Raw genomic sequence first — 14,856 nt, forward strand, 5'->3', positions numbered from 1 at the left:
CATCATAAGTGACAAAACAATATACTGTTTTTGTCTCATGTTTTAAAACACAAACATTGCTTTGAAATTTCTGATAATAGAGCATTTGGGATTTCCTTTGATAATTATTTGTTTAGATCCCCAAAAATCCTGTAGTAATGTGGAACAAATCAAGTATTAATTAACTTTGGGGAAAATTGGATGAAATATCCGTTATCTTGTATTAATTTAATTGCTTGTATATATATTTAATAGCGTTGCTGTAGGGTTCTGACTCTGTGGTATCTTTGGGTTGAGGAGACTGGATAAATGAAGACTGAAAAGGGAAGGAAAGATAATGGTAAACATTTTTTTACTATAATTTTTCCCCATTAGTGGTTTGCTTTCATTTTTGTTACACACACACACACACACAACACACAGCTGTCCACAGGGTACATCAAGAAGTCCTGTTGATAATGGTGATGGGATATACTAGGTCACCTAAATGCTCAGTCAACATAAAACTCTACGGCAGAAAGAATTTCCAAGCGGACTGAATTTAAGGTATAATGTATGGCCAAAGAACAAAGAAAAAGTAATTGAATATTCCAGAGACTGAAAATGTAACTCAAGATTTCTTTCATGATGGCTACATGCTAATAATGTTACTCAATGGAAATATAATGTAAGGCATATATGCAATTTTAAATTTTCTAGTAGCTACATTAAAGTGGAAAAAAAAAAAACAACCAACAGTTAATTCTTGTATTTTATTTGGCCCAATATATCCAATATATTATTTTAACATGTAATTAATATACAACATTATAAGCTATTTCACCCAGTGTACATTTACACTTCAGTACTAGTCACCTTTCAAGTACTCAACAGCCCCTTGGCTAGTGGCTGGTGGTCACTGTATTGATACGCTCAACTCTAACACATTTTACTAGGCTTTCCAAGCATGTGTACCCACATCCTTGTACTACACAAGAAAAGAGAGGAATATGGAACATATACCTTTAAAGATTAGGCATTTAAAGTAAAATTTACTCCCCAATAGTGACATATTTCTATAATATTTTCATTGATATTTCTGACTACATAGTTAAAAACAACTGATTTTCTCTACTCAGTGATTGGCTGAGAATTGTGGAAACAGCTAGACCTGAATTGTGGCAGCTACTAACCAGAGTGGCTACTTAGGTATAAATTAATTAAAGGAAAGAAAATTTAAAATTTGGTTCCTCCATCACACCAGCTGCATTTCAAATGCTCAGCAGCCACAGGCTAAGCTCGAGGATGTGTAGTGGATAGCACAGAGACAGACCAGTTCAATTATCACAGAAGGTTCTGCACGATAGTGTGGGGACCTGACTGCTCTTGGTTATTCTTGCAAACCTAGTCACTGAAAAGCCCAATAACATTATGTGCCACATGAGCCAATTTGAAGCTGTCTGTATTTATGACACTAGACAATATCACCAAGTTCTGTTAAATGTCTTGCTGTCATGGTGAAGTCTATGAAATAAAATAACAACTCACCTTAAAAGAGAAAGTAAGGAGAGTTATTGGACCTTCTATTCCAAGGATCACAGTAAGAAAAAAATGAACCTACTTTGCGTGTTCTAGATTTAGTGATCTAATAATCTTTTTTTTTCAAAGTTATGTTCAAGGGAAACCAAAAATTATTTGCGGGTAAGACAGACACGTAAGGTCAATGGACAGAAGTGGAGGATTCTGAAAGAATTAAGATTACAGAGGTGAACCAATGCATTGCTTCCTTAGTATTCAAATATTTCTTTTGGCTCATTTAAAAATTTCCACCAAGTTCCACCCCCTACATGACTCTGGCTGAGAGTCAAGCCTTATTCTCCTCTTCACTGCATGAGGAAAGTTTGTAACCACGTGAGGTAAAAGATACTAAAAAAAAAAAAAAAGGCTTTAAAACACTCTTTAACTGTTCATTGTAAGTTAGATTCTGGAACAGCAATTTTTAAATTGCTTATTAATCTGAGGTTCTTTCACTAGATCTGCAATACTCACCGTGCAGGAAGCTCACATATCTGATTATGGGCAATATCCAAAACTTCTAGCTTTCGGCTTTCACATACCCACTCAGGCACAGTTTCTAAGCGATTCCTGAATACAAGAAAATACAATTTTTTTCTTTGATTAGAATTAGGCCTAAAATGCCAAAGTACAGTGAGCAAAAATCAAAAGGCTATATGCATTCGCTTTAACCTCAAGCACATTAAATTGTGAGAAGGAATAAGAAATAAAGAAAAAGTAGGGACAAAGTTACATCATATCTTATGTCTAAAAGAGAGTCTGGCTCCCATAATTGCTATCCTAAAAAGTCTAAAAGCATGCAAATTTTATATTGGAAAAAAACACAACCAAAATATACACACGCTTCCAGCTAAGTCAAATATTCCAGTGGCATAGATTTATATCACAATTTACGTTTTTACTGCTAACATTAAAATACTTCTCAATTGTAGTGGGTGTGATGAAAGCAGTGCCGTGGATAAATGAAGAGTGAGAAATGGTTTTAAAATAGCAGCAATGAAAAGGTACACTGACCACACCCTTGGAGTTAATTAATTGAAAACATTAGCATCAGATGGTGATTAGAATTACCAAAAGGTACTAATGGTGACTTTAATTATTAAATGAATTGATTACTTCTCAGACAAATCTACTACATTGGAATGTGCCCTCAATCATGATGGTTAGCTTCTTTTATAAATATGTGATGTGAACAGGCACATCTTTTATAAATATGTGATGTGAACAGGCACAAAGAGCTAAAAAGGCATGTATATTATGGCCATATTTTTTAAAAACAGATGAACAATTTTATGAATATATGACAACTGGATAGGGACTTTATTAGAGCAAAAGCAAAATAGTTTTGATGTTAGGGTGAAGGCATTTGTGTGATTTAAACATTCTATTTTCTAATTTTGTTATTATATCGAGTTTTCAATTAAAGTACAGAAAAGATGGCATTATTTTTTGCTTAGCAGCTATATAGGTACATCTCATTCTGGCTGTGAAGCGCTAAAGACTAATATAAATAACTATTTTGTAGTAGTTAACCCCTAAAACATTTCCCTAAGATAGAAGAATGAAAGTATTCCTCGGATAAGGTACCTCAATATATAACAATTAAAGTGATTAATAAAAACTTGAACCTTTGAACTTGAGCACCACTGAGGACCTAGTGACTTTATCGTAAATGATAACTCAGTTCTTTCAGCTAACAGTACAGCTCACATAAAGGGAGAGTCACAGAAAAATTTATACTTTGGGAGGTGGAGGAGGCAAAGCACATTATAGTGAAGAGTCTGCTCAGGAGAGTTACAAAAAAAAGATGAATAGTATTTGGAAGCCATTGTCAATTACATTCTATGAATAAAAGAAAATAAGATTCACTGTATGTCAACTCTCTGAAATAAATCTGTTCCATATTATCTATATACACCCAGGTAAGCAAACCTCACTCCTGCACTGTTCTTATTTAAAGATTGAAGATAACATTTAAGACTTACAGAAAAACAAAAAAACAAAAATAGGAACTTGAATCAGGTAATGTCTGACTTCAAATTTCATTAAACAAAACTGACAATGAATTAAGAAGGAAATGCATGAATAATGAATCATAAAGGACTTTCTAATTATAGATTTCTGATAAAATAATTCTTGTATGTATTAACAATTCTTGCAATAAAATGACATACCCTTACATAGCTATGATTGAGAATACGGTTTCTGTACCTGAAAAAAATCACACAGCAGCCATGGTCAGAAAGTAGGGTGACTATTAAACATCTCAGACTTTATACACTGAAATGGGTTAGCAGCTGTCACTTAGGAGAGCCATGTTCCCATGTGCTGTGGTTATTCAGGAAACTTGGGGTATTTCCTTTGAAATTACCTTCAAAGTGAATTTCAATTCTAGTGGGCTAAGATCACTAAAGCTTAAAAGTGTAATTACATACTTTGTGCCTTTAGGAAAAAGTCCATTGTAGAACCTGGAATAAACCTAACACCCTGTAGCAGAGACTATGTAAGAAGGTGAGATGGTCAGTCTATTCACAGATGCTGGGAAAAATGAGCAGGCTGTAGAGAAATCCTACATCAATAGCAGGTTTAGCCACTATTTCTAAGGGTTCTTAGCAAGGGGATGTATGTACACAATAACAAAGAGGTAGGGGGGAAAGAAATGTAGAAGAGTGCATTTTTTTTTCAAGCATTTCAGGGACAGACCTAAAGATACAGTTAATATAAAGAATTCCTGGACACTCCAGCCATACATTTCTCACTCACTGATCTTTCAAGGCCAAAGCTGGTGTTCAGATTGGTGCTCACTCTAACACTTTGATTCTTCTGATTAAACTACAGTATATAAAAGTAATAGTTTAACTGACAGATATTTACATCCATTTTGAGAGGATAACTAAAAATTACTAAACTTAACTTATACTACTTACCTTCCAAATAGATTAAAAAAAAGTTTTTACACATAAAGCTGACAGAATTAATGACTTGCAGGCAGACTCTAGAGTATTCGAGACTTGGCCTCTTACCTTGACACATCCACGTAGGATAGAAAATTCGGAACTGGATAAACATCAAGTTGAACGAGTTCTAGGAGATGGGGGGGGGGACAACCACAAAAACATTACCATTCAAGTGATACAGAGATTCTTTTTATATGTAGAATATCATCACTGTGCTTTATTCTCCATTGTTTGTTTAGCTGAGGAAGCACAATACATCCATTTGTTCAACTTTCAAACTACAGGAAAGTACAGAGAACTTCTAATTTTATCACAAGATCTTATTCAGAGACTCAAATAAATCATTCATTCTACTTTCTACCTCTTTTTCAGCCACCTCCTGTGGCTCTCCTCCTGTTCTGCATGCTAAATTTTATCTTAAAAATTAACTGAATGAACACCGTGTTTAACTTCCTGGTTTCTTCCATAAAACCAAATGCTTTTGCCTTTTTCACTCTACTGAAACAGCACTCCTGAGAATCACAAATGACTTCCTCTACTTAAATCTGAAAATTCCTCCTTAAAGCTGTATGAAACGTGGTGCTACCATCCATTGAGGACTTTGTTTCTTGGAGCAGTTTCTTCTGCTTCTCTGACACCAAGTAATTCACGCTACAGTGCCTGTCTGGTCAGCCCCTCTAATACCAGCTAACTCTGGGTATCTGTCTACTTTGGGTACCAGCTCTTGTCATCTAGTTCCAGTACTTACTACTTCTAAGAAGATGAGGCTTAAATCATCAGTTCACACAAAGACCATTACAGGAACCTGGATTAGGTGGGATTAGGTGGGTTCCTGTCTGTCCTCCATAAATACACACTGTACGCTGCCTTCGTGCTAACAGCCTATAGTATCGCTTCCAGTTAAGATACTCCTCCACGTAAGAAGCTCTGCGGGTTCTCTAGAGCTTATTATACTAGCTTCAAAGATTCACCATCTGACTCCAGGCCATGCATCCCAGAATTATTTATCACTCTCTAGCAGCTACCTATAAGTTCATGATTCCCTCTCTTTTCCCATCTGCCAAACAAACCACATTCCAATTATTTTCTTTTCAACATCTTCTTCATGCCTCCTGGCTATACAAATCCTTTAGCCCTTCAGTGATCTCCAGCTATTTGAGGTTTTGCTTGATTCCCCATGAAAGTGAAGTCATTAAAAAAAAATCCCTTATTCTGGGGGTCAGGGGGCATGAGAACAAAGGTGAGGGAGCACAGAAGACTATGGGGATGGACTATGGATGCCTTGGTGGTGGGTGCAATATAGTTATAACATCTGATGGGGGAGATCCTATACTACTAAAACACAAACAACTTTGTAAACTGATGTTACCTCAATAAAATAAAATGAAATAAAAATCCCTCATCTTCTAGAACTCACAGACTACACTGCACAGAGTACTTGATAAGCATTTGTTTAACTTGTAATAAATATTTGTGCAGTATTCTGATTGCAGAGAAGTGAAAGCTTCACTTTAACAAACATGTGCCCGTATGAATGACATCTTTTTTTAGAACTACCAAGATTTCCCAGTTCTGAGGAAGAGATCTCATTAAATGACTAAGGCTCTTCCTTTGTGGTATCCCTGAAGGTGTAAAATTCAGGCTTCTCCTAATGTGAGTTCCTTTGTTAACAAAGCATGAAATTTGAGACCCTGAATGGAATTCAAAACAGTTATTCCTTTCACTTTCACTCTCCAATATTAAGGCAAGGCTCCAGATTTACTATCTTAGCAAGGCAGCCAAAGACACAGTTCATTCCTTACCTCCTTTAAGCAGAGGAGCCAAATCAAAAATGGGCATAACTTATCTAAATATCACAACATGAGAAACACAAGTTATGAAATATATAATCTTCTCTTTTGATCCCTTTAAGTACCAGCCCAGCATTCTCTTATGATTTTTAGCTTAGCAAAAGTTGATACTTATTTCACTAAATTTGAGGAAAGAAAAATCAAGGTGAGGCAGAGATGATGGCGCTGAGTCAATTCTTGCAACAAAAGGGAAACTTGGATGTGGTCTCTGTTCCGTACCATTAGAAGAGGCGTAGAGCGCTTTTAGGAAATAGCCACAGATGTTCAATGTCACCAGTTGATTCCTCTCACAGTGCAAAACTTCGATGTTGTTGAAAATCATAGCATCTAGATCACTAAGCTTATTGTCACGCAAATCAAGTTGAGTGACATGCTGGAGAAAGTCCACTTCATCCGCTTTAAGCTTCCGAATTATGTTCAGTCTTGAGGGAGAAAGGACATACATAGATATAAATAGGATTGCAATAAAACAAAACAAAATAAAATAAAAATCCCTCATCTTCTAGAACTCATGGACTACACTGCACATAAAGTACTTGATAGTCATTTGTTTAACTTGTAATAAATATTTGTGCAGTATTCGAATTTCAGAGAATTGAAAGCTTCACTTTAACAAACATGTGCCCACATGACCTCTTCCTTTTTCAGAACTATCAAGATTCCCAGCTCTGAGGAAGAGATCTCATTAAATGACTAAGGCTCTTCCTTTGTGGTATCCCTGAAGGTTAAAATTTTATATATTTATATACAGATATATACATGTATATATATACATGCATACATATATATATAATTAAATGCAATGCTATAAATAAATGGCCACACCCTAATATGGCGCGGTCCAAGGAAGAGGACTCATGTCTCACTATAGTACAGTTAGTCACAATTTCTTTAATTTCAGCATCTCGTCTTGCTGACCTGGCCAGATTTTCTGCTTATTTTTAGCTGTAACTCATGAAGTCCTAACTCTGATAATATATTCTGAAACATAATTTAGATCCCTAAGGCTGGAAGAAAAGTACACATACATTGATGTTCAATACCTTAATTCAAGAGGGAAAAAATCCATTTATTTATTTCCAAAGAATTTGACTAAAAGAACACAGAAAACAAAATCTAGAACTCAACTTCAGTGAATATTGAAGAAAAGAAAGAGAATGAGTGAGCAGCCGTATAGGACAGAACTAGGTGAATCTGGGGGCGGAAAAAGGGACTCACATATGCACCAGAAATAGGAATGCTGGTTCATAGTCAAGGAATAATTACCAAAATGATCTCCAGCTTTAAAGTATTCCTTGAAAGGACTAGCTGCAGAAAATACCGAAATCTGACATCTGGGATTCACTGAGAAACCATCACGTGCAGGACGCTGATGGGGATCACCACGTCCAGGAGAGAACAGGGCACAGGGGAAAACTGGTGAAACCGCACTTTGAGAACCACCAATCTGAGCTGTTGTGATGAGCTGCTCAGAAGGTAGCATGGACTATGGGGACTAGAAATCAACAAATAACGACACATTTTGCTTCAAAGGGAAGAAGAGATGAAAAACTGGTTTTTCATCTATTCAAGAGTTTGCTAATCTATACCAAGTCCTTTACAAACAATAATAAAGCCCTCGACTTCTCATTTCTCGTGACAAAGTCAGCAGACTGCTAAAATCATGCACTTGGTGAGAAGAGCGTTAATGGGAAGGTTGGGGCTTAGAAAAACACTAATAGGTCTTTGTAGTAAACACCTGCCCTCTGAAAAAGTAAAGTTACCCTATCTGAATTATTAACAACAGACTATCAGGCTGCTGTGACGCAAGGATGGCTGACAGACCGCAAATGGCCAGGGCTCATCTGCCAGCATGTGGCCACTTCAAACGTCCCCAAGGATTGTATTTTACTACTTATTTATTTTGGGTTGCAAGATTAAAAAATTGGCCTCAACCTAGTAATTTGCCTATTTCCAAATGCTCACTACATTACCAGACTATGTACACAGAAAGGCAAATCTTATTTTGGATACAATAAACCACAGGGATTGAAAAAAAGCCCCATGTTCTCCCTAATCTACCCTTTAAATTACCTTCAAGATGTGGCACCATTATTATCCCCACTTGAAACAGTTCCCCAACAACTTCATTGTATTAACATTAAAATAATTAAAAGACTGGTTGAATGAGGAGACAAAAGAAAAATCTATAGTGACAGGGAAGTGCACATTTCCACTCTTCAATTTAACTTGTCAAGTCCCATCAGGACTCAAATATAAAAACATAGTTTCACACAATAATGTTAACTATTTAGGATGAACTTTTAAATTCCATCCAATATTCCCCTCAGCTGGCTGAACCATTTTATTTATTTCATAAATACTCATTGAGCAAGTTTCTATGTGTGGATGGGCAGTAAGATCATTATTTTCTAGTTCTAGTTGGCTGCTCAATATTTTGTACCTATGACTTTGAGCCAGTCACCCAAGTTCTTGTTAAGTTTAATTCTAATCTGTAAAATGGGGCTCACACTTTCAGCACTGTAAGGCAGCTGAGAAATCGAATGAATGTACGTGCTGGTGCTTCACCAACAGGGAAACGCTATGGTGAAGAGGAGTTGCAGCTTTGTGTCCGTAAGTGATGACTAAAACACAGTATCTTACCATGTTTGTCACTCAGTTCAGTAATTTAGTGAGGGAAATCACATGTGCTGTAAAATATGAAGTATAAAGGCTACCAGTACGTGGTAAGTGCCATAAATAATGTCTGAAATAGAATGATTCAAAAAGTGCTACAGGAGAGGAAGCAAGTTACTTAACTCCTGAGGGCTGGCAAACCTGATAGGCGCTAACAGGAGAAGCAGCAGGAAATTTCATGCAGTGAGTGTATGAAGTCATTCGTACACTCAGGAGTCAGCGTGGAGTGAGAGGAGTGAGAATATGGCTGCAGAGTGGGTGCGTTAATACTTATCAAGTACTGTACCTACTAAGTGCTAACACTAAGTGCTAACATCCTAACAGGTCTAAGGATGAATAAGAGTGGTACTTCCCAAATTAGCTATGGTGGAGACCTATTTCCTAAACTTACAATCCATCACAGAACAGAGTGTGGTCACATGGCACATGTCCAGCACACAGCTCACACCACAGGGGGCTCCCTGTGCAAGCTCTCCAACACAGTCTACTCCGTGTACACTCAGACGAGTCTCCCTGGATGTTGTGGCAATGTCAAACCACTCTAAGTTTCCAAAATACTCAATCTCTAGGGTGTGTGTGCGTGTGCATGTGTTTGTGTGTGCGCGTGTATCTCATTGGTGGAAAGTAGCCAATAATTGGCTTGCCAGCATGGATTGGAGGGCAAAACTTTGAGTGGCTCTGAGGATGAGCCTCATCCTCAAGGGAGCCACAGCCTGGTGGGCTGACACCAGAGAGGATAGGTTGAATACCTGGAACTAAAGAATTGAAGGCTCTGAGCAAGACTGCTTGCTTGTGAGGCACAAACAGAAGCAGATGGCTCACTGGGAGACAGCAGTAGTAATGAGAAGGATGAGGAAGGCACAAAGGGAAAAATCAGTGTGAGAGAAGAACAACAGAATCTGGTGGTAGATTTGAAATCGTCAAAAGTTTGTGTCTGGATAAGCCAATAAAGCAATACTGGAAATAGGAATTCGGAAGACTGGCTAAATTAAAAGAAATTAAACTGTTTTACATGTATTTCATTAAGTGCGTCCCCAGGGAAAACCAAAGTGCACTCAGCCAGCTTGCAGCTGAGCGGACCTAGTCCCAAGGAGAGAAATGGGAAAGCCCGCAGGACACTCATCAATGGAGATGAAAGGTGAATGACAAAGGTCCCTGAGAACGGCAAGAAAGAGGGAGAGAAGTGACCGAAGAGAGAGACATGGGCGACAGCCACACTCTGGACAGAGAAACGGATCTGACCGGACTTTGCCCAGCTCGGTGGGTGGAGTGGAACAGCAGTCTACTCACTTAATCAACACGCACAGTGTGTCTGAGGTCTACTCCCACATATAAATACCCTACAAGTGATTGCATCTAAAAAGACTCCAGTACTAAATCTCTGAGGAGTTTAAAAAGCTGTTAGTAAGAAGTTACTTCTAGATACAGCAGAGTGATCTATATGTAAGCTAATTCAGATCAATAAAAGAATGTCTTCTTATACCAGGTAACTCAGAATTCATCTTATCCTTGTTACCTGAGGTCTATATGACCCACTGTCCACAGTGAGGTGAATGAATAAGGTAGGGCTTAAATTTTGGAATGATAAGGTTCTCGAAATCCAAGTGACTCACTCAGAGGCAAATGTAAACATTTTAGGAAGAAAGTTAACAAGACAAACTAGTTCCCTGACCTGTCACATTCCAAAAAGTTTTCAAAGTCAGATAAATTATAACCATTCGTACCCCTGAATTAAGATTGGAGGTCTGCAAATTGCAAACACTTCCCAGGTGTGAAAGGCTCGATTGCTTTAGTCTGAAGAGTGGTGAAGTCTAGCAGTTCTTTGTGAGAGTAGAATGAATGAGTTTCCCCAGCCAAACCATGTGGAAAGAAGGGGAGAAAAAGATGATGCCACTTGACCAGATGAACCAGACAGACCTGAGTGAGGATCTGGGGTTATCAACAGAGAAGAAAATGGGTAGTAAATCGAGGAAAGAACCACCTTTGACAGAGAGATGAAAAGATGCCAACACTGCTGGCTGAACAGGTGCCAGGAGCAGAAGTCTTCAATCAGGTAACAATAAAAAACATAACATTTACTGAGAGTGTGAAGTGTTTAACTCAATTCATTCTAAAAGACTATGAATTAGGGTATGTTATTAACTGTAATCTGTAAGCGAGAACACAACTGCACACACATTAAAACCTCTCTTCCCAGATTTAATGTGGCTAGTAAGTGGTCATCAACTCAGGACTAATGGTTGAAAAGCATAAAATGAGGCAATTTAGTATTAAGGCCTGAGCTCCACAGGCTGCTTTGCAGGAACTGAAGCCCACAACAGGTACCAGTTTTTCCTTAACAAAGAGAAATCTAGAATAGTGTCCTGTATGGTTCTTTATGCATTTGAAACCAACACGGAACCCTTCTTAGGAAGGGATGATTACTGAACATCTCTGCTTTCACAAGCCTGAGACAGTGCCTTCCAGTGTGAACTCAGTGTGACGTGATCAAAATGCAGGTTACCTGCTCCTGGGAGGGGTGAGAGTAGATGTGCTAGCCAGACCTGAGATTGACAAGAGATTATGAATTTTATATATTTGCAAAGTTCAGTAAACTAAGGGCAGAGTCATCTGAGAAATGAATTCAACAAATATATAAATATTTAATCTAAGGAGTATATTACATTAAATTGGAAAATCCAAGGAAGGAAAAAAAATGGGATGATGTCAACTGCCTCAAGCCACAGAAAAGAAGATTAAAGAGAGAAAAATATCTATTTCGTTCTCTAATATATGGTTCATTCACCTTAAATAGCTCTCTGAATTGATGGGCCTATTGATTAAAGCAAATTAAAACTTGATTCAAACTTATAAAACAAATTAAGGCCTTAACACATATGAAAATGGTTTTTAAACAAGTTTCAGATATGTGCAAACTCTACAATTGCTCACTGTCCCTTCTGCTGGGCAGAAACAGAAAATCAGGCCTAACTACAACTAACCAGATCTCGGCAGAAGAGTATCACCGAAGGGCCGTAACCTATCCCCGAAAACACCAGCCAACCACTCGAATGGAATGTATTTCTTAAAAATGGTTACCTTAGATCCACATGTTTAATGTGAGGCATTTTTCTTAAAGCCTGTAGCCTAAGGGTCTCCATACAGTTTCCACTCATACAGAGTTTATCCACAGCAGTCAATTTCTCCAATACCTCTGGAATGTCAGTGAATTCATTGAAAGAAAGACCAAGATAACTAAGCTGATGCATGTTCTCCAACTCAGCAGGAAGGGCCCGGAGAAAGTTTCCATCCAACAAAAATGTTTGTAAGCTATTAAAGAAAACAGAAGAATTATAAAGAGAACAGGTAAATGTGACATCCTATTATCAACATATATGTTCCACAAATACAGATCATATTTATTATTAAACAATATACTATCCCTTGTAAAAATGCATAAGGGCCTGAGGTAGTAATGCACTAGGGAGGTAAGACCAGAGATAAACATCTTAATCTTTTATTGAAAACAAAAATTATGACTAATTTCCCCAACTTGGATAGGCATAAATAGGAACAAAGTGAGCTAACTGCAATCTGAACTAGCCAAAATACCCATCTTTCACTGTTATTAAAAAAAAAATTGTTTACTTTTGCCTTAGGATTCAGTGTAACTCAGAAATGAGAGTATAATTGTCCCCCCATGTTTAGTCATGCTCATCCGTAAGGATCTTCAGTTCAGAACAAAGATATTTTAATTTCTGATAAGATTCTAGAGAGTGTGAAAGCCCACAAAGGAACCCTACACAGACTACAAAGAGCTTGATTTCTCTACTTGAGGCCAACACTTATGAGACTAATGTAACAAGGGAACTAGTGTCAAGTGGCTGAGTCTCCAGAGCCACTTCCCGGGGTGGGCTTCCGTACTCACTTGTGCATGACGCCCACGGCTGGCGGGACGGCTCCCAGCGCGTTGCAGGACACGTTCAGCTCCGTCAGCGTGGGGATGCTGCAGACTGCTAATGGGAAGTCCCCTAAGTGATTATTGGAAAGGTTAAGACTCTTCAACTTGCTGAACCTATTACAACAAAAGGAAAGAAAGGACAGCTGTCACACATGAACACCAACACATAATTTCAGCACAGCCCTAGAGACAATTCAGCCCAACCTCCTAGTCCAGCTGAGGAGAAAGTGGGCAGCAGAACTTCTGATCTTAGGCTAGTGTTGTACCCGAAATATAAACACCATGTGAAAAACAAACAAAACTGTCATTCTAAAATAAGTTGAATACTAGAGGAAGTGAGTTCTGGGGAGTAGTTTTTCAGCTTCCCCCACTCAGCAAGCTTAATTAAGGGGCCTACGAGTGCTAAGGGCAAGGTAGGTGAAAGAACAAAAGGTAGATCTAGCTCTTCTGAATATTTGCTATCCCAGAGGAGCTAAAAACTTTTCTGCTTCACTTGTCTCAAATTTCAAATTCAAACCTGAAATTATAAAAATGTAACAATATGTCAAAACTACACTCTCTAAGGTACCCAGGATTTTATGGTTCCACATTTAAGAAGCAATCATCATTCCTCAATTTTAATCTATACTTGACACTGCAAACCACACCCCCTAAGAAAACTTCTCCATCACTTCCGTGGCATTTTCTTCACTGTGCCTCTTCCTAGTTCTCTCTAAACATCTCCCCCTGTGTTTCCTTCCTTTGGGTCAGCTCTTTTCCACCCCAGAGATAAATATTCTTCATAGATCTGTTTTTTGGTGCATCCCCTTTTTTCCTCCACATTGTCCTTGGTGATCACTTTCTTGTTCATGGGTTAGAAAACATCCACACGCCATTTCGTCTCTCCTGTGCTACCTGCAACATTTCCAGTTCAAAATGGAACATCTTTATCCCAGACCAGCACTTCTTCCTGTGAAATTTTTGTTGATGACTCTTTTCTCAGCTGTCCAAGTAATTAAAGAAGTCAGCTTTACTCCTTTGTGCACTGCCAACCTTTATGAGATTCAAGTCAGTTAAGTTTCTGCACTACACTAATTCATTGAGAAAGTGTCCACGCCTAAATGCCAGCATACACTATGCTCGGAACAGACACATACATCCTAAAGTAAGTCCAGTTCAATCTACTGAGCATTTAAAAGAACCTGTCATGTGACATTAAATTCTACAATAAAAAAATGTTAAAATTTATTCCAAATAGCGACATCAAGTTTATTCTAAATAGAAAGCCTGCAATGTGCCTACTTGACAGGCTCTGAAAGTCTTACCTTGGCTTTCTATAAAAGGTGTTTTCTTGGATGGTGGAGTATAGACCTATAGCGTTTCAAGTTTTTAAAAAAATGATTTCAGAAGGAATTGCAGCTAAGCCTGAATAATTATTTTTGTTTTATATTTCACAAATTGACTCATTAGGCCTTCTTCTAACAAAAAATACTTCTCCTCAATTCTGATTATCCATGATCTATATAACACAAACTAGAATTACAGGATCTATTATTTTTAAATTAAGCCAAATATTAAAAGATTTGCAAAAATATAAAACAACTTGCTATTTTTTTGCTTTAGAAGTTATTTTTCACAAAAAAGTGTGCTACCACAAATGGATTTGTTTTTCTAAATGAGTTAATATGTTAAAATATTTCTGCTTAAAATTTCTAATACATTAAGTATCAGTACATCTAATCTACCAAAGCTGCTTAGGGTCCTCAATTTTTAAGATGACAAAGGAGGCTGGAAGTAGGGTTGTCAGGTAAAATATAGGACACATCAGTTAAAGTGAATTTCAGGTAAACGGGTAAATTTTTAGTGAAAGTATGACACAAATATTGCACAGGAGACAATTAAACTTTTAAAAGTTATGTTG

The 14,856-nt window shown here is 37.6% G+C and overlaps 1 protein-coding gene across 1 annotated transcript in view; it reads right to left on the minus strand.

Annotated features, from left to right (window-relative positions):
- PHLPP1 (PH domain and leucine rich repeat protein phosphatase 1) overlaps positions 1-14,856 on the minus strand; it is a 195,871-nt gene that overhangs the window by 37,772 nt on the left and 143,243 nt on the right. The window contains 5 exon segments of the mRNA XM_037509673.1: positions 2,008-2,103; positions 4,557-4,617; positions 6,560-6,762; positions 12,095-12,325; positions 12,924-13,070. Coding sequence (XP_037365570.1) covers positions 2,008-2,103; positions 4,557-4,617; positions 6,560-6,762; positions 12,095-12,325; positions 12,924-13,070 — 738 coding nt within the window.

Source organism: Talpa occidentalis, unplaced genomic scaffold (genome assembly GCF_014898055.3).
Source record: "Talpa occidentalis isolate TD23 unplaced genomic scaffold, MPIMG_talOcc4v2.1 talOcc4.13, whole genome shotgun sequence".
NCBI classification, from domain to species: Eukaryota; Metazoa; Chordata; class Mammalia; order Eulipotyphla; family Talpidae; genus Talpa; species Talpa occidentalis.